The sequence below is a fragment of the Tursiops truncatus genome, chromosome 16 (genome assembly GCF_011762595.2).
Source record: "Tursiops truncatus isolate mTurTru1 chromosome 16, mTurTru1.mat.Y, whole genome shotgun sequence".
Classification (NCBI taxonomy): Eukaryota; Metazoa; Chordata; class Mammalia; order Artiodactyla; family Delphinidae; genus Tursiops; species Tursiops truncatus.
The window spans coordinates 69,217,228-69,238,221 of record NC_047049.1 but is presented as its reverse complement, the minus strand read 5'-3'; the positions used below and the strand labels follow the sequence as shown (position 1 = coordinate 69,238,221).

The window sequence follows — 20,994 nt, the reverse complement described above, 5'->3', positions numbered from 1 at the left end:
GGCTGGGCCTCTGAGCCATGGCTGCTGAGCCTGCGCGTCCGGAGCCTGTGCTCCACAACAGGAGAGGCCACAACAGTGAGAGGCCTGCGTACCGCATAAAAAAAAAAAAAAAAAGATGTCTTCTAAATTGATCTGTAGATTTAATGCAGTATCAATCCAAATCCCAGCAGGATTATTTCTAGACATACTCATTGATTTTTTAAATTTATATGGAAACGCTAAGGACCTAAAACAGCTAAAAATTTTTTGAAAAATAAGAGTAAAGCTGCATCCGTCTTACCACTCAATTTAAGAATTACTATAAAGTTACAGTAATGAAGTCAGTGTGGAATTAGTGAAGAGATGAACACATAAATTGATGGAACAGAAGACAGAATTCAGAAATAGACTCACACAAAAATGGTCATCTGATTTTTTTATAAATATGCAAAAGCAATTCAGTGGAACCAGGTAGCCTTTTCAATAAATGTTGTTGGAACAACTGCTCATCTATTTTGAAAAAAATACACTTCAACCTGAACTTTCACTTGATACAATTAAATCTAAATGGCTCAGATATACATTTAAAATATAAAACTATAAATCTTTTAGAAGAAAACATAGGAGAAAATCTTCATGACCTTGGGTTATCAAGAAGTTGTTAGAAGTGAACCCCAAAACATGACCCATAAAAAAAATTGGATTTCATCAAATTTTAAAATTTTTGTTTTATGAACGTCATTGTTAAAAGAATGAAAAGACAAACTACAGACAGGGAAAAATATATTTGCAAATCACATATCTGAAAAAGGACTTGTAGTTGTAATATATAAAGAACTCTCAAAACTCAACAATAAGAAAACAAACAACCCTATTAAAAATGGACAAAGCCATGAAAACCCATAACTTATGTTTAACCATCAGACAAACCCAAATTGAGGAACGTTGTACAAAATATTTGACCAGTCCTTTTCAAACTGATAAGGTTATCAAAAACAAGAAAAGTCAGAGAAACTATCAATCTAGGGGAACCTCAGGAGACATGACTACCAAGTGTAATGTGGTATCCTGGATGTGATCCTGGAACAGAAAAAGGACACTTAGTAAAAATTAAGGAAATTGAATAAAATATGGGCTTTAGTTAATTGTAATATATAAAATTGGTTTATTAGTCGTAAATAAAGGTACCATGATAATGTTAGATGTTAAAAATAAGAGAAACTGTGTGGAGTGTGCAGGAATTCTCAATACTATTTTTGTAATTTTTCTATAAATATAAATCTTTTCCAAAATAAAGTTTATCTTATTTTAAAAATGGGCAAAGAATTTGAACAAACCCTTCACCAAAGAAGATATAAGGATAGCAAATAAACTCCTTAAAAGTTGTTCAACATCATTTGTCATTAGGGAAATATAAAATAAAACCACTATGACTAATATGTATAAAATAGATAACTAATAAGAAGCTTCTGTATAAAAAATAAAAAAAGAAAGATGTTCAAAGAAAAGAAAAACACCACTATGAAACCACTACACAACTATTAGAATGGCTAAACTAAAAAATACTGGCAATACCAAATGCTGACAAAGACACAGAGCACCTAGAACTCTTATGCTTTGCTTGTGGAAATGCAAAGTGGCACAGCCACTCTGGACAATAGTTGGCAGCATCTTATAAAATTATATCCCATCCATCCCACTCCTAGGCATTACTCTAAAGAAAGAAACACACACGTTCACCCAAAAGCCTGTGCACAAATGTTGTCTAGCAGCTCTATTCATAAGTGCTCAAAACTGAATGTCTATCAATAGATGAACAGGTAAACAAACTATGGTATATCCATACGATGGAGCACTACTCAGCAATAAAAGAGATTGAACCATGATACGACAATTTGGATCCGTCTCAGTAGCATCATACTGAGTTGAAGTCAGTCTCAAAAGATTGTATACTGTATCATTACATTTATGGGAAATCCTCAACAAGACACAACTATAGCAGTGGAGAACAAATCAGTGTTTGCCAGAGGCTGGGGTGAGAAGAGTACATAAAAGGATAGCATGAGGGAGTTTTTTGAGGTGATGTAACTGTTCTGTATCACAATTGTAGTGGTGGTTACATGATCTTTACAAGGGTTTAAGTTCATAGAACTGTACACCAAAAGGAAAAGTCAATTTCACTGTATAATTTTTAATAATATTTATGTATGAAAACAAAGATAAAAGATTTAGTGAAAGAAAATATATATGCTCTAACAAGAAATAGAAACTATGCAGAATAAACTTTTAAAAAAGTAATGTGCAAGCCCTATATGAAGAAGACTTCAAAGAATTTTAAAGCCACAAAGGAAGTTTTTTTGTTTTGTTTTGGTTTGGTTTTTTTGCGGTACGCGGGCCTCTCACTGTTGTGGCCTCTCCCATTGCGGAGCACAGGCTCCGGACGCGCAGGCTCAGCGGCCATGGCTCACGGGCCCAGCCGCTCCATGGCACGTGGGATCCTCCCGGACCGGGGCACAAACCCGCGTCCCCTGCATCGGCAGGCGGACTCTCAAGCACTGCGCCACCAGGGAAGCCCGGAAGTTTTTAACATTTGGAAAAAACTTACAATGTTCTTTGAAAGACCTAACATCATAAAAATGCTAAATCTCACCAAGTTAATTTATAATATGAATATGCCAATAAAAATGCCAACAGTTTTTTGTTAATGTTTTAGCCTAGAGGTGGGTTCCTAGGCAAGGTGATTCTAACAAAAAAAAATGTGGAAAATAAAAAAATAGAAATAGCCAGAAAAACTGTCTTTTAAAAGTGTAACAAGCTTTAGCGTATCTTAGTAGTAGTAGTACTAGTAGTAGTGTTACAAAATCTCAAGTATTTGGACACAGTGGTGAATCACTAAATAGACCAAAGGAACACAACAGAAAGCTAAGCAGTTGACCCAGTCACTGGAATTCAGTATTTGGTAAAATGGCATTTCAAATCTGTGGTGAAAAGATAATTATTCAATAAATAATACTGGGACAACTGGGTATCCACCAAGAAAAAAATAAAATGAAATTGGATTCAAACCTGTCTTTGTTTATAAACCAGAATACATCCAAATGGATCAAACCCTTAAATGTAAAATAAGTGGAGCCATAAAAATGTTAGAGAAAAACATGGGTTAATTTATTTATAGCCTTGGATGGGGAAGACCTTTATAATTAGGCTTCAAAATTCTGAAGCCGTAAAGACAAAGATAGTTAAATTTGATATATGAAAGCCAGAAGTCTGCAATGAAAAAATACCAGAATCAAAATAAAATAAGAATTAGAAACTGGGAAAAACATTGCATCTCAGACATCAACAAACAATTACGTTCTGTAATATAAAAAGAGCATGCAGAAGCAAGAAGAAAAAGACCAATAGTGCAATAGAAGAGTATGCCAAGGATATGACTAAAGAAATACAAATGATTCTTAAACAAATGAACAGTTCATCCTTAAGGATAATAAGAAAAATGTTAATTAAAACTATACAGAAATGTCATTTGTCATATATCAAATTGACAAAACTGTGAAATGTTGGTAGCATTCTCAGCTGTTAAAGCTGTAAGAAAACAAGTATTCTCTATATGTTTAATGGAAGTAAAAACCCCTTGTGGAATGTGGGTTAGCAGCTGTCTATCAAATTTACAAATGTATTGTCTCTTTGACAAATGTATTGTCTCTTCCTAGCAATCCAACTTTTGGGAATTTATCCTATATATCCACTGGCACACGTGTAACCTGACATGTATGTAAAGTCATTACTTGCAGTAATGTTTGAAAAAGCAAAAGATTAGACACATAAACTGAAAACATCAGTGTGAATTCTTGTTTAACTTAATAGATATACAGATGAATAGTTGTATAGTTAAGTGTAAACACGTATATACACATACTTCTTAGATCTGTTCACAAAGAGGGCCAAAAAGCAATGACATCCAGTGGCAGTGAGCATACCACCCAGGACCCAGTTCTTGGATTATAATTTCATTCTCCAAGAAAAGGAACCAGGACTCTTTAGAAAAATGGCTGATTGTAGACCTAGAGCAGGGAACATAAAAGGTGAGCCTGGGAGTTTCTTGTAGTGGCCAAAAGAAAGTGCCAAAAAACACTGATGGGGGTTTGTCAAGAATGATGGGGGTATGTCAAAGAATTAGAGAAGCCAACTGAAAAAGCTCCCAGTGCCCAGTTAAAATAATTTGAATGAAATAACGTAGTATTGAATTATAATCCAAAGTATAAAATTAACATCCATGAATCCATACTGATGGAAATTAATGACTGAATAAATAATTAACTGGGGTAAAAGAGACAAATCTCCCATGTAAAATTCCCAATAATTTATGCAGATACTTCACCCACAACAAGTTGAACACCATTCGCCACCCCTTAAGTGAGGGCTGCAAACCTCCTTCCAAAGCGGACAGTATGGAAAGGGGGAAAAATAGTAACTTTATAGTAGAGAAGCCTGACAGATACAACCTCAGCCAGGTGACTAAGGCTAACACCACTAGTGATGAGCCAGGTTAAATAGCAATACCCTAGATATAATGTGATGAGAATGGCACTGTAGTCTTCCTGTCCAAAACATTTAACCCCTGTCTAATCATGACAGAAGTATCAGATAAACCCAAATTTAAGAACATACGACAAAATATCTGACCAGTACTTCTCAAAACTGTCAAAGCCTTTAAAAACAAGGAAAGGGCTTCCCTGGTGGCGCAGTGGTTGAGAGTCCGCCTGCCAATGCAGGGGACACGGGTTCGTGCCCCGGTCCAGGAAGATCCCACATGCCGCGGAACGGCTGGGCCTGTGAGCCATGGCCGCTGAGCCTGCGTGTCCGGAGCCTGTGCTCCGCAGCGGGAGAGGCCACAGCGGTGAGAGGCCCGAGTACTGTAAAAAAAAAAAAAAAAAAAAAAAAAAACAAGGAAAATCTGAGAAACTGTACTGTCTAAGGAGACGTGACGACTAAATGTAATGTGTCCTGGAGGGGATCCTGGGACAGAAAAAAAGGCTTTAATCAAAACTAAAGGGGGACTTCCCTGGTGGCACAGTGGTTGAGATTCTGCCTGCCGATGCAGGGGACACGGGTTCGTGCCCCGGTCCGGGAAGATCCCACATGCCGCGGAGCGGCTGGGCCCGTGGGCCATGGCTGCTGAGCCTGCGCGTCCGGAGCCTGTGCTCTGCAACGGGAGAGGCCACAGCAGTGAGAGGCCCGCGTACCACAAAAAAAAAAAAAAACAAAAAAACAAAAAGAAGTCCAAAGGGTGAACTTAAATAATAATATATCACTATTTGCTCATTAGGTGCGTCAAATGTACCATAGCTATATTAACAATGGGGGAAACTGTGTATGAGGTATATGGGGAGTCTCTGTGATATTCTTGAAACTTTTCTGTAAATCTAAAACTACTCCAAAATTAAAACTTTACCTGTAGGGAGTAGCCTATCCCTAAATTGGAATACTGTGCAGCAGTAAAAAAGGAAAGAATGAGGAAGGTTTTCTAGGTATCATATGTTGTTACTGAGTAGAGTAAGGTGTAGAATTGTATTCTTTTGTTTATAAAACAGACAGGATTAGTATTTATCTATGTCTTTATTTGTTATATATACAAAGAAATGCTGGAAGAATACAGAAAAAGCTAATAAAATTTTCTGTGCAAAGGGTGTAGGAACTGGGCACATGGACAACAGGACTGGAGGAAGGCTTCTCACAATACATCTTCACATATATTTTTTGAACCATGTGAATATGTCATCTATGAATTAAATTGTAAAAAGAAATACATGACATGAACAGTCTTAAGCTTTGCAACCTCTGAGCTGAGAATTCACAAACTAGAAACAGAATAAAGGAAAGTAGAAAAATTTCATGGATCTCACATTACAAGTTTGACAAGAGATTTCCATTTTAAACGTTTTCCATAACATAACTTATGAATATTTCTTTTATGTGAAACTTTATATTGTTGATATCAGTTCAAAAATGAATTTTTAAAACTTGAGCACGATCCATCCAAGTACTCATAAACTATGAGAGAGCGAAAGTACGTATGTAAAACCTAACCGGAAAAAAGCAAGGGATCTAGTTTTCCTTCTGGCAGAAAAAAAAAAAAAATCCTCTCAAACCTTTCAAGCTAACAAGGTTATAGTTACCATCAGGAAAGAATGTAATCTTAGCCAAGTGTGCCAGGGAAGGAGATGAAGTATGTTTATACTTAAACTAAGAGGTGGTGGAGTCCTGAGCACATAGTGAGCACTCCCATCCCATCCGGCAACATCTTCAGAGAAAAAGCACCGAAGAGCACAGTTTGTGCTGTGAGCTGTAGTGTGGCCGACGGTTACTAATAAAATTCTAGTGTGGGGACTGTTACTTTATACTGACTCGGTTTGTGATCTATCCCTTGTCTCAGATTGTGCTACATTATCCACAAGATATTCTGCAGACAACCACCTGGAATCAAAGTAGATCAAACTAAAAGATTATGGAACGTAGAATTTGTACAGTTATCTTAACAGTATATGTGTATTTTTTTTAAGATTTTTTTTTGATGTGGACCATTTTTAAAGTCTTTATTGAGTTTGTTACAATATTGCTTTCTGTTTTATGTTTTGATTTTTTGGCCTCCAGGCGTGTGGGATCTTAGCTCCCTGATCAGGGATCGAACCTGCACCCCCTGCATTGGAAGGCGAAGTCTTAACCACTGGACCGCCAGGGAAGTCCCTTAATAATATACGTTTTGAGTTTCAGTTTTTCCAGGGCCTGACCAAGGACAGGATGTAGAGTATTAGACTGGGTATTTGGCCTCTATCTAGGTCGATGGGCCAAGATTGATTGTCCTCTATATAACATGAATGTGGTAAATAACCATAGAATGCTTTTTAGTTCTATGAAGTTGAATTGTTTTTCCTCCAAACAGGAATGATGATGATGATAATGATAATAATAATTAACATTTATACAGGATTAACTTGTGTCACTCACAGTGCCATTTGCTTTCCAAATACTTTTGCACTTAATTCATGCACAGTCTTATAAGATAGTTCCATTATTCTCCTCATTTTAAAAATGAGAAGAATATATGAGATTCAGAGAGGTTAAATCTGAACCCAGAGAGCGAGAGCCCATCCTCCTGACCACGTGAGATGTGCCTGGCTTTGGGCTAAATTCTAGAAAGCACTATATACATGTAATGTATATGTATCTTTTCAGTTTACCAGGAGTTTCCCATGCATTCCTTATTTGATCTTCACAATAGCACTATTATTTTGAGAATTGGTATTATTCTCATTCACAGATAAGGAAAATGAAACTCAGATTACCTAGGTAGTAAATGGCAGTTATGAGGTACCAATCTAAATCTTCCAGCTAATTATAAGTATAGTATGTTCTTTCATTACCCTAAATTTTCAAGGATAAATTTTATTTCTAACAGCCCTTAGTATTTAATTGGTTTAGTCTTTCATATTTTAATCATATCACTAAATGTGATTTTTAAAAGGGCAAACATTTCAGTTAGATAAGTGAAATGATAACTTTCCTAATTTTTAAAGCCATTATCTGTAGAAAGACATTAGACATAGAAAAACAGTTTTAAAGAGTCAGTTATATTTTAACATAAGGAAATAGTAATATAAATTTATTTTTGTGCTTGATAAGTATAATCACATCTAGAATTAGAATCATCTAAATTTTTTCTCTGCATTTCTAATTAATACCGTTTTATTAATAAAATGATTCAGATTTTAATTCATTCATTTCTTAATTGCTTTTATCCAACAGATTTTTCATTTCTGAAATTACTCTTACTATTTTCAAAAGAAGTTTATCATAGAAAAAGAAATAGGGACTTCCCTGGTGGCGCAGTGGTTAAGAATCCACCTGCCAATTCAGGGGACACAGGTTCAGTCCCTGGTCCGGGAAGATCCCTCATGCCACAGAGCAACTAAGTCCGTGCGCCACAACTACTGAGCCTGAGCTCTAGAGCCTGAGAGCCACAATTGCTGAAGCCGGTGTGCCTAGAGCCCGTGCTCTGCAACAAGAGAAGCCACCACAATGAGAAGCACGTGCACCGCAACCGAGTAGCCCCTGCTCGCCGCAAATAGAGAAAGCCTGCGCACAGCAACGAAGACCCAACGCAGCCAAAAATAAATAAATTAAAAAAGAAATTTTAAAAAAAGAAAAAGAAATGTTCAGTAATAATTGAACTCCACTTAGAATGATACAGGAAAGCCTAGTTATCCAGTAATAATTCTATGTATCTGACAGACATAAAACAGGATCTGGAAGGAGGCCATGAGAATTGGACTAATTGTCATTCATTAAACCAGATTTTAATTGTTATATAGTTTTATGCTTTTCTAATTCCTACACATAGAAAAGAATCTAGACTAAACAAATTACAAGTTGGTGTTTATAGTGTCTTCCAAATTTTTAAATTACTTTACTGTCATTTTATTAGTAATTTGGGGACCTAGCACTTATATCCCAGAAAGAGAAGCTATGTAACCCAGAAATAATTGGTTCTGACAATCAGCCTGTGTTCTCATAACTCCTCTGCACTCTCGCCTTCTACTTCCCTGAAAAAGCCACCCCATTAACAAGACTTGGAAAGTTTATTAATGGTCTCCTAAGAGAGAGAGAAGTTTGGTTGGGATTGGGAAGGTGGGATTCACATTGTTCATCACAGTTCTCCCCCAGGCCCTCATCCTGGCCACCAGCTGACAATCACCGCCTCCAAGCAACCAATCCAACCTTGTTTTTGCTAGAGCCTTTCAACTCTCCACCTCCATGCTGTTCGGTCTCGTGTCCATACACCCCTCACTTGTCAGCAAAGGACAGTTTGGACACTCCAGTTACCTGGATTCTCCTCAGGATGCAGGAAGCTGTGTGTGTATTGTAAATAATATTTGTCTGCCACAAGTAAAAATATGAAAAGAAGGTGGAGGTTAATGTTTGTATTATACACATTATAAAATTTAAGTCCAAGGCTTTTGACACTTATCTACTTCTTTTTCGACTAGACAGATGCCTTAGAAGATAGTTTTGCTTTGTTGTTTGTTTGCTTTTAATTGCGAGAGAATAGACCACAATCATTGACTTGTTTATTTTTGGTAATGGTGGCAAAGTGGTGTCAGTGTCACTCTTTTTGCACTGTCATCTGGCTCTCACCACCACCATCAGGCATACATTTGAGAAACAGCTTACATAAGTTATGTCTGTAGCTTGGAAAAGAAAAAAAAATCTTGATTTTTACATAAAAATCCATATTTCTGGCATCCACTGAAAATCTTCAGGCCCAAATTCCCACATGGTAACAATCAGCTAAAGCCGAGCGTTGGTTGACTCTGTTCATTTGCATTTTCAGCTCTGGGTCTGGTTCTGCTGTCTGCAGTGGCTAAGTCCACTTTGTAGGCCTTCCTTACCAGCTAACCGAACCAACCTTGTGTCGTTTCTATCTATACTCTTAATCTAAGATTATAAAAAATTTTTCCTTTCCATTCTAAAGTAATCTTTAGATAGATTGAGGGTTCTTTTTTTTTTTTTTGCATCTTAAAATGGAAACAAACTCTTTAGACAATTGTATAGCATTAAGGTAATTTACAATTGTTGGGTGTGTAAGCTCCTGTTCTTTCACATAAAATGTAATTATTAGCATAAACAAACAGCAATAGTTTTACCATTTGTCCTCACAAATACTGAAAAATGGAATTGTTACACATTAAGGACGTCTTGGGTTATTTTGTTGCCAAAACATCTATGAAAATAATGCTTTAGACTTCTTTGGATTTTATTTCAGCACTGCATATGTCCATAGAAGACAGCATAAAATGGCTCAGAGAAGTTATGGCTGAAATAGGACCATCCCATTCACAAAAAAATGAGGAATGGAATATCTTTGATGTAAAACAAGCCAATGCTATTGTTGATTACTTGAAAGTCAGGTATGGACTTTTTTCAGTAGCATTTAGTTTTCACTTTATGTATTCTAGAAAATGTCTATTAAATAGAAGCTAATTCAATTTTTAATGAAGTTAGACATTTACAAAATTTTTGCAGTAATTAACCCAACCGATAATTAGGTAATATTCAAATCATCCATCCAATAAATAAAAACCAGGACATTGAACATTTTGGCTTTCCTTGCATTCTTAAAAAGAAGTTTATGTTTGATAAGCATAATTTCATTTAGATCTATAATTCTTGTCTAAGAATTTTTTTCTCTGAATCTCTAAATAATACTGTTGTTATTAATCAAATGACTCTTTCAGATTATTCAGATTTGATTACAATAGACTATACTACAGGTAGTTGACCTTGACCTTAAAATTTTACATTTAAAAGAGTAACATTTCCATTTAAACATTTATTTTAAATGCTTTATATTAGAAATTGAAGAGATTTATATACATACTTCCTCAAATTTATTATATACCCTGAAATATTTGTAGTATTGACCAATTAAATTAAGTCTTTCTTTGTGCTTCGAAAATGATGGTGGATGGAGGGAAAGTATTTTTCTTACAGTGATTCTTCATTGTTGAACTAAGAAATCTGTCTTTTTATATGATCTGTCACAAGGTCTGCATTAGAGTTTTGCATCTCTCCCAAGGGACATTTTTTAAGTTAGCAAATATTTAAACAAGAGTTGGTAAAAAATCTTTCTTTTGCCTAACTAAAAGTTTCTGCAGAATTTCTTTGTTCCTCTGTTACTATATACTGCAGTACTTTCCAACTTTAAGTTTTACAATTCTAAAATAAATGGTGCTGTATGATGGTCTAGACATGCTCATGATTTGCTTGGCAAGGATCCTGGTTGTAGCCTGGAAGTTTTTAAAAAACTAATGTGTTTAATATGATAAGGTTTATATACTGGTTTCTGGCATGAATTAATAATGGTGTATGATATATTTTTATGTAATAGCATTTGATATAATATGACTTCTTAATGTTACAGTATACCTCCTAATGTGTGTCTCTCACTAAAAGCCACCGTAGTCTTCATATCAATTAAAGGGAGATCCTTGTGTGGCGGGTAGGGAAGGGAGTGGAAACCCAGAGCTGGAGGAGAACTTGTTCCCCAAGGTATTTCTGCCCATCAGAGTTTGGAAATCACTGGGCAGGGGGAATTCTCTGCACATTTGTAGAGCATCCTTCTTTCCCTTCTCTCTCCATTTGAGCCTTCCAGGTCTCTCTAGCAGAATACATTTTTCAGCTGAGCTCTCAACCCAAGAGTTTTATAATGGGCACCAGGACTGATAGTTAACCACAGCACCAAAACCCATGCACTTTCTAGATGGTGAAAGATGGCAGCTCTTTGCTCTTTCATATCATCTTTCTGGACAAATGTTCATCAGCGTATTTCTTGACATTTTATTGACATTCAGAAAATGGTTAAGTGAAGAGGGGATGTCAGTGTTAGTCACCTTTTGACCCTAACCAGGGTAACTTCACACACCAAAAATACCTAGTCTTACTTCTCCGAAAAAAAAAAAGTAATATTTGAAAGTTTAGTCAAATAAAGTAAATCAGAACTAGCTTTTATGCTGTTTAATCTTTATATTGTGATTTCAAAGAAATTACATGTTTTAAGTGTCTCTGTCACAGAAATTAAAATATCAGTTGGTAAGTAGGATATCTGGAATTGATTCTGAAGTTGTGTCAAGAGAAATGTGCTTTTCTGCAACACCTGTTCAGAATGTCTCATGTGTCCACAAATGCAAGTTTAATGTCAATTAAATCATATAATACTTTTCATTTTAATGACTGCAAAGAAGTTTTCTAAATATGAAGCTAGCTCAGTTATCAAAAAAAAGTATAACCATTTTTCAGTTTAACCTAATAATTAAGTTTAATCAACCAGTGAAAGCCCTAGTCAGTTTTGGGAGTGCATGTTTTGGAATGTGACCTATAGCACATGAAACTTAACTGACAATAAAATTGAAATTTCGGGGACTTCCCTGGCAGTCCAGTGGTTAAGACTCCACGCTTCCAATGCAGGGGGCATGGGTTAGATCCCTGGTCAGGGAACTAAGATCCCACATGCTGCGTGGCCAAAAATTTAAAAAATAAATAAATAAAGCTTAAAAAAATTGAAATTTCATTTGATGCTCTTAATAGAGTCTACACTGTATATTCCATGATGTGTCTGTGAATTGAGAAAATGAATACCAAAATTCCTCCCCAGCATTGCTACTGAGTAATCTACTTACGCAACATATACATAGCTTTTTAATATAAGACGTCATTTAGACATGTATCTGGTTCAAGGACATTTCTGTCATTGTATATTCTATGTATTCCCTGGAAATCAGGTGAAGGTAAAGTGCACAGACATATACTCAATATAAGAAAACACTTCTAAAACACTTCTTCAGGGGCTTCCCTGGTGGTGCAGTGGTTGAGAGTCCGCCTGCCGATGCAGGGGATACGGGTTCGTGCCCGGTCCGAGAAGATCCCACATGCCGCGGAGTGGCTGGGCCCGTGAGCCATGGCCGCTGAGCCTGCCTGTCCGGAGCCTGTGCTCCGCAACGGGAGAGGCCACAACAATGAGAGGCCCACGTACCGGAAAAAGAAAAAAAAACACCTCTTCACACAAATGTCCTTCCTGGCCTGGAGCCAGATGTCTTGACCATTTTCATTCTGAGTAGTCTCCCTTTGATTTAGGACCAAGACAAGATGTTTGACAAAAATAGTCTAGGGGCTTGAGTCAGCTGGGAGTCCAAAGGAAGAGGGAAAAAATACACTCCCATAACAGAAGTGTCACTTTGTTCCCATGTGAGGCCATTTAATAGCTCCCTGGTAATGTGAGAGAACCCCAGCTGTTGGTGGGGACCAGAGCAAAGCAATGGTGGTATGACTTGACATGCCCCTGAGTAAGTGCCTCCCTTTGGTGGCCCCCCCTCCCCTTGTATGTCTCACTGTAGTCCTGGCCTTGCCCAACCCTGTATCTTTGGCCACTGCATCCAAGTCATGCATTTTATTTTCATTGTAAGAAGTGAATTTCTTTTTTGGTATGGGATAATCTAATAACTGTATGCAATAAGGAGAATAACGTGGAAAGATTATGAAATTGCAGGAAGGAAGATTTATGAATTGACTTCATTGTGTGACACAAGATGGGGAAAGGAAAGTTTTAGACTAGTTAACTGAGAAGAAGCCAAGCTATTTCCAAAATATTCTACACTCTTTAATTTTTCTACTCAAAGTCAGTTACTGATAATGTAATAGTTTTAACCTTGAAGCTTTCTCTAGGTAACCAATGTAAGGGAAGGAGAGTTTGAATTTATTTTGCTTCATTGAATCACCAAACTTCGCTAATCTTGTTGTATTTTCTAGCCAACAGATCAAAGTAATGTCAAAACCTAAGCTAGTTTTCTGTATGTTGATGACTAATTTGAATGTAGTCAAAAACAAAACAAAACAAACCATGACTGAGTCTGTACACCCATCAGTTTAATGGATTGTGTTAGTAGTGAGATCAACTGCTAATATAACTCAGAGAGACCCAGCTGCCTGAGGATTTCTTCGTTGATTTCAAATGAATTGAAACTTTGATCCATTACAGCATTCAGGAGAAGCCATTATTATACATGCTCTGTAGCTACATTTTGCAAATGTTAATTTCTCAGTTATATTAAAATCAATTTTCTTAAATAGCAAAAGGCACCAGAGTGAAAGAGAAACCACTAAGACAATTTTTGTTCTTCGGCATTTTGCTGTATTATGAGTCTATTAATTTTCCCAACCAGCAGGAAGAGAATTAGAAAAATTCAAATATTATCACAAACAGGATATCAGAAGTCAACCCTTCAGTAAATTTTTAACTCTCAGTAACACATTGCTGAGATCTTTAATCTTACTTGAACTATATATTTTTAAGCTCTTTTAGCTCTTTATAGTTTTTATACACTGACCATTTAGTCTTTCGGGTAGGAACTAAAGAAATTATCTTTCTCAAATTAATTCTTCTCTTTGATGTGTAATGGAATATCCTTCAAGAAAATCATTCATCTAAAAAGTATTTCAGTTAATGTTGCATCATTCTTCAGGTGTTATCAGAAATTACCTTAATCTTGAAACAGTTTGAGAATGTGAGAAGTAATTGATATGGAAGTAGCCTATAGAATTCAGTGCTATTCATATGAGAGGAAATTGACTCCAGTTTGGAGCAAAACATGAAAAAGAATGTGAAGTTTGGTGTTATTTAGAGGCAGTGCAATATTTGGTTGTGAGCCAGGAAAAGTCAGGATGAAATCTACCCCAAACCTATCCACTCATCACAGATTAGTTTACTGATATTAATTTAGGTACTATGTTATATTGTCAGTGTCTCAAAAAAATAAACCTTTAATTGCTTAGCATTTCTGGGCAACTTATTTTGGAGTAAAGGAGGTGGCTAACTTCATATTAGTGTTTAATATCTTTAGCTTGGTCAATTCAAACAACTTTCCTGTAATAAATATTCTTACATATTTGCTCTTTTTTCCTGACATAAACTTATCAGCTTTCCACATTTATTTTGTATTTCAGCTTATTTCAACACTACAAGCTGTATGAGTTTCTGTTCTTCTCTGCCAGGGAAGAAATTGTGATAGGAACTGAGGTAAGTAATTTATCTAGATGGAACCAATTAAGCTGAATCACTTAATGCATGCTGATCAGCATCTGGATCTTTAACAGCTGAAAGCAACTTCTTGTCAAGATTACTCAAGTGTTAATATAACCAACTAGTAGTTTGCAAAAAGAATAATTACATAGAGTGAGCTTTGGATTAAGAAAGTAAGCTGTCTTTTGGCATTAAAGGTATTGTTAATCATGTATACTTTATGTATTTATGGATTATTTGATAAAGCTCAGTTGGATAGAGTATGTATGTCTTCATACAAATAAAATCAAGAAAAGTGAGATAAATTAATTCTGTTAAATCTCTTCTAATTTCATATTTATTTTCAGTGTACTCATTGTTTAAGGCCTAATTCAAATCCCACTTCCTCAATGAAGCAGACCTTCCTTAATTGCATCACATCTCAAAGGAAGGGCTTAGACAAACTCTTTAATCATGTTCTATTATTTTATTCCAATTGATCTCTTTCTGCTGAATACTGGCTACTCTGAGCACACCAATAAGCATGTAAATCTGTACCATGTTTATAGTTTCCTAATTGTTTCCTGTGGATTGATATAGTTTACATAATCCAACTGTAATTTCCTTGAAGGCAAGGATCGTGTGCTATTTTTCTACGCAGCATATAGTATAATGCAGGACATAGTAACCCCTCGTAATATGACGTAAGTGATTCAGTGACAGTGCATATAATAGCAGTTCTACAAGAAATGGTCTACTTAAAGATACTTTTGAACAGCCTTGCATATAATCACATATATGTATTTACTAGAAATGAATCCTGGGTAAGAGAACATCTTAAGGAGGCTAAAGATGCTATCAGAAGTACTCCTTAGATTCTCAACTGCTTGAGGAGGCTGTACTGCCTAGAAATATAGGAGATGGGAATGGCCATGGTCAGACATAAAGTGAATAAGGGATGGGACTTCCATGGTGGCGCAGTGGTTAAGAATCTGCCTGGGGCTTCCCTGGTGGCGCAGTGGTTGGGAGTCCGCCTGCCGATGCAGGGGACGCGGGTTCGTGCCCCGGTCCAGGAGGATCCCACGTGCTGCAGAGCGGCTGGGCCCGTGAGCCATGGCTGCTGAGCCTGTGCGTCCGGAGCCTGTGCTCCACAACGGGAGAGGCCACAACAGTGAGAGCAGTGAGAGGCCCACGTACCGCAAAAAAAAAAAAGAATCTGCCTGCCAATGCAGGGGACACGGGTTCAAGTCCTGGTCCGGGAAGATCCCTCATGCCGCGGAGCAACTAAGCCTGTGCACCACAACTACTGAGCCTGCACTCTAGAGCCCGCAAGGCACAACTACTGAAGCACGTGGGCCACAACTACTGAAATCCACACGCCTAGAGCCCATGCTGCACAACAAGAGAAGCCACCGCAATGAGAAGCCCGCACACTGCAACAAAGAGTAGCCCCCGCTTGCCGCAATGAGAGAAAGCCCACGTGCAGCAACAAAGACCCAACGCAGCCAAAAATAAATAAATAATAAAATAAATTTATTAAAAAATAAATAAAGTGAATAAGGGGATATTTACATTATCTTTATAATTTCCCTGATATTAAGAACCAGATGGAATGTGCCAAATGTTCTGTCTTCCCTAGTATTGTTATTCTGCACTTTACAAATTGCTTACTTCATTAAACACCTCAGTCACTGTGTCTCAGTCTCCACTTGGGTACTTGTTCTAATGCTGGCCTTTTAAATGAGCTGAAGGAAAACAAGGAACCCTTTTTGCTTTTGACTTTCCTTAAAGTTTCTCCTTTGCAGTCTCCTCATACTGTAGCTTAAATTAGGTGTCACTTGACGAAGTTTCACTGACAAAGTTTCCATGTCAGAATTACATCATACAGTGTGACAGCATTGCAGTAATTATCTGTTAGGAATACAATCCTATCTCATCTATTCAGCAAAACTTTGGGAAAATGATAGTGGCTTCAATAGCAGCATATGCAGACATTTAGAATCATCAAGAAAAAAAGTTTCATAAAGAACTCCCTTTTCCCTTTGTTAATTACACAATCGTGCCTTTCTTCTCCATTGTAAGGTTATATTTAGGTGACATTTATGCTTATGGAAAGATAAAATGGAGAAAGCAGACAAGGATTGGCTCATTTATTTTCTATTGTCTTTTGTATTTTCCCCAAGCTGACCAGAGCTATAAAAAAAAAGTCCTTAAGGAAGGGATATTGGGTCTTAAGGAATTAACCCGTTCATAGAATTTTAAAGGATTAACCAAAGCAAGTGTTATACTACAATATTTTATGACATTTTAGAAGTGTCTGATAACCTTTGGTGCAAATACCATTTTTTAAATTAACAACCTTTCATAGAGGAAGCAGAGGCTTGCCCCACTAATGTAGTTATTCATACTGACCTCAGGGCTCTGGAACCAAACAAGGGCCATACAACAGCCATATAAATGTTCCAAATTTAAATCTCAGGCAAGCATTCAAGGTAGATAACACTGACGAAATTTAGTTTCTTTCTTAGTTGTGGATAGATGATTTTAAGAAAACATGTAAATTGCTTCTAAGAATAATGGCTAAATATTAATTCTAATTACTAATAGAGAACATAAATCATATTCATACTTTTCTTGGGTTTTAGTTTATAGAAAATTGAATTTGTATTTTTGAATTTAACAATTGTTTCTAGCAATTTCTACTCACCTTTTACAAGATATTTCATGTTACACCTTAGAGGCATATTTTCGGTAAGTCATTATTCTTGACCTGAGATTTTTCATAATCTAGAAATCTAATAGGTATAGTTCTGTAAGCAGCATGTGTTGTAGTTCATTCAACCGTTCGCATATAATAGTGTTGTTCACAATATACATTGAAAAAGGCAGTAAACAACTAGAATGAACTAGAATAATGACAGAATGGAGCAGAAAACGAAGGCAGCAGATACCTGTAGTTGTAGCCATCTTAGTGGATGAAGTACTGTGTGACACTTATTTTATTTATAGAGATGAGGATTCCCTTTTAAGCACCCAAGCCAGGAGCTCTCCAAATCTATTGTTTTGACAATGCAATTAGACCACAGATCCACAGACTTAAGAACTGTAAGGGAACCAGAATCTCCTTAAGGAATATATTTTTTCTTTGGCCTTAAGGACCCACCCAGAAACCTGGAAACTGCTATGTCCTTTGCTTTTATTACCTGAAAACTAGAAGAAGCAGTGAATACTTGCACACAAAGAACGCTATTGGACATTAGCAATGATGATGGTCAGAAAACTCATAGCAGATACCCTAAGTCATGGTTCTAACCATGTATCTACTGCCAGGCATCTACTAAAATGAGATGATGCAGCTTTAACAATTACATATTCATTATTCCACATATGTTATCCAGTTCCTGTTGTGCTCTAGGCCTGTGCTAAGTTCTAGGGGTACACAGTGACGAGCAATGATTCTTGTCCTCAAGGAGTTTATTGTCAAATGAGAGGAGAGAGATGATTACATAAGTAATTACAAAATAGGGTGGTTTCCAGTAACAAGTGAAATCTAAGAGGAAATCTAAAGGTTGTGAATGAGTTAGCCAGAAGTGCATTTTATATTTTTGGTGCAAGTGAAAGGAATTCTTCTCAAAATAATTAATTAAAAAGTGGGGGGTATATTATTAGATCACTAATTGGTAAATGCAGGGGATGAAAGCTGGACTAAAGCCAACTGGATCTAAGTAGTCAACAGTGTTATTGAGTGTGTATGTAAATACATGTGGGTGTGTGTATGCATGCAAGTGGTTCAGTCTCTCATCTCTCCTAGACTTTTTTCATTTCTTTTTTCTGAAGGGCCTTGTTCCCTTCTACTGCAGACAGGCTTCCTTCAGCTGGTGGTAGACATGAAAGAGGCAGCTCCAGTTTAGCAACTCCAAAAGAAAGAGACATTCTTTCTCCCAGTATTATTGTCTGTGCTTGTGTCATGCATCCACTCTCAATTAGTCACTATGGCCAGAGGAGTAATGTTATTAGAAGACCCAAGTTGACTGTATTGAATGGGTGACAGAGGATGAATAGGTCCCCAAAAGCAGCAGGAAGAACTTTTGCAAAAGGGAATAGTGATTTTATCAAAAGAGTGAACTAAGCACACATGTACAACTCCTCTTCCATCTAAAATCCCATAAAAGACCAAAATTTTCAAAATTCATAATGCTGTAGATAAGAGCTTTTATGACATCTAAAATTATAGATTACTGATTAGATGAAACTACAGCCCCATATGTACTGAGAAGATGCTACAGAGTTAATGCTGCATTTATTTAGGCATCCTCAATTGATACAGAAATGGGAGAAGCTTTAGGGGGAAAATAATGAAAGCAAGTAGAGCAACTGCACCATTTAGTCTGTTTACCTTCTGCTGCTTACATAGAGCACTGGGACTCCATGACATTTGCTCCAGAGCTAAAGAAACTATTGTGGACATTGATGCCAAAGAGAAGGGCAGATCTAGAGTGGCCGCTGATGTTCAGAAGGGACAGTGAATACACCCTGAATATAAGCTACTGGCACACCTAACTACCATCATTCTTTACGGCTCCCCTACAGTCTCTAGAGGCAAGCTATGGCAAACAAACATCCACAGACAAATGAACCAGGATCATCTAATGTAAAGATAAATCAACAAGCAGTTGAGGAAAATAAAATCATAAGAGAGGGATTCCCTGGTGGCGCAGTGGTTGAAAATCCGCCTGCCAATGCAGGGGACACAGATTCGATCCCTGGTCTGGGAAGATCCCACATGCCGCAGAGCAACTAAGCCCATGTGCCACAACTACTGAGCCTGCACTCTAGAACCTGTGTGCTGCAACTACTGAGCCCGCGTGCCAACTACTGAAGCCGCATGCCTAGAGCCTGTGCTCCACAACAAGAGAAGCCACCACAATGAGAAGCCTGCACACCCCAACAAAGAGTAGCCCCTGCTCACTGCAGCTAGAGAAAAGCTCATGAGCAGCAATGAAGAGCCAATGCAGCCAAAAATAAATAAAATAAATAAATTTATTAAAAAATAAATAATTTTTAGGGGGATTGGAACCAAGATGGCAGAGTAGAAGGATGTGCTCTCACTCCCTCTTGCAAGAGCACCAGGATCACAACTAGCTGCTGGACAATCATCGACAGGAAGACATTGGAACTCACCAAAAAAGATACCCCACGTCCAAGGACAAAGGAGAAGCCACAGTGAGACGGTAGGAGGGGCACAATCACAGTAAAATCAAGTCCCATAACTGCTGGGTGGGTGACTCACAAACTGGCGAACACTTATACCACAGAAGGTCACCCACTGGAGTGAAGGTTCTGAGCCCCACATCAGGCTTCCCAACCTGGGAGTCCAGCAATGGGAGGAGGAATTCCTAGAGAATCAGACTTTGAAGGCTACTGGGATTTGATTGCAGGACTTCAACAGAACTGGGGAAAACAGAGACTCCACTCTTGGAGGGCACACACAAAGTAATGTGCGCATTGGGACCCAGGGGAAGGAGCAGTGACCCCAGGGGAGACTGAAGCAGACCTACCTGCTAGTGTTGGAGGGTCTCCTGCAGAGGCGGGGTGGGCGGGTGGCTGTGGCTCACCATGGGGACAAGGACACTGGCAGCAGAAGTTCTGGGAAGTACTCCTTGGCATGAGCCCTCCCAGAGTCCGCCATTAGCCCCACCAAAGAGCCCAGGTAGGCTCCGGTGTTGGGTTGCCTCAGGCCAAACAACCAACAGGGAGGGAACCCAACCACCCATCAGCAGTCAAGCAGATTAAAGTTTTACTGAGCTCTGCCCACCAGAGCAACAGTCAGCTCTACACACCACCAGTCGCTCCCATCAGGAAACTTGCATAAGCCTCTTAGATAACCTCATCCACCAGAGGGCAGACAGCAGAAGCAAGAAGAACTACAGTCCTGCAGCCTGTGGAACAAAAACCACATTCAAAGAAAGATAGACAAGAGGAAAAGGCAGAGGGCTATGTACCAGATGAAGGAACAAGATAAAACCCCAGAAAAACAGCTAAATGAAGTGGAGATAGGCAACCTTCCAGAAAAAGAATTGAGAATAATAATAGTGAAGATGATCCAGGACCTTGGGAAAAGAATGGAGGCAAAGATCGAGAAGATGGAAGAAATGTTTAACAAAGACCTAGAAGAATTAAAGAACAAACAAACAGAGATGAACAATACAATAACTGAAATGAAAACTATACTAGAAGGAATCAATAGCAGAATAACTGAGGCAGAAGAACGGATAAGTGACCTGGAAGACAGAATGGTGGAATTCACTGCTGCAGAACAGAATAAAGAAAAAAGAATGAAAAGAAATGAAGACAGCCTAAGAGACCTCTGGGACAATATTAAATGCTACAACATTCACATTATA

General features: G+C 37.7%; 1 protein-coding gene across 14 annotated transcripts in view; it reads left to right on the top strand.

Moving 5' to 3' along the window:
* Nucleotides 1-20,994, top strand: part of CABCOCO1 (ciliary associated calcium binding coiled-coil 1) — a 144,954-nt gene that overhangs the window by 23,431 nt on the left and 100,529 nt on the right. For all 14 annotated transcript variants that reach the window (XR_012326623.1, XR_012326624.1, XR_012326622.1 and 11 more), the window contains exons 4-5: nucleotides 9,803-9,947; nucleotides 14,536-14,608. Coding sequence is in view for 5 of the 14 variants with exons in the window: in XM_033841715.2 (XP_033697606.1) it covers nucleotides 9,803-9,947; nucleotides 14,536-14,608 (218 nt within the window). In the remaining 9 variants the exon portion in view is untranslated. The remainder of the gene's footprint in view (nucleotides 1-9,802; nucleotides 9,948-14,535; nucleotides 14,609-20,994) is intronic.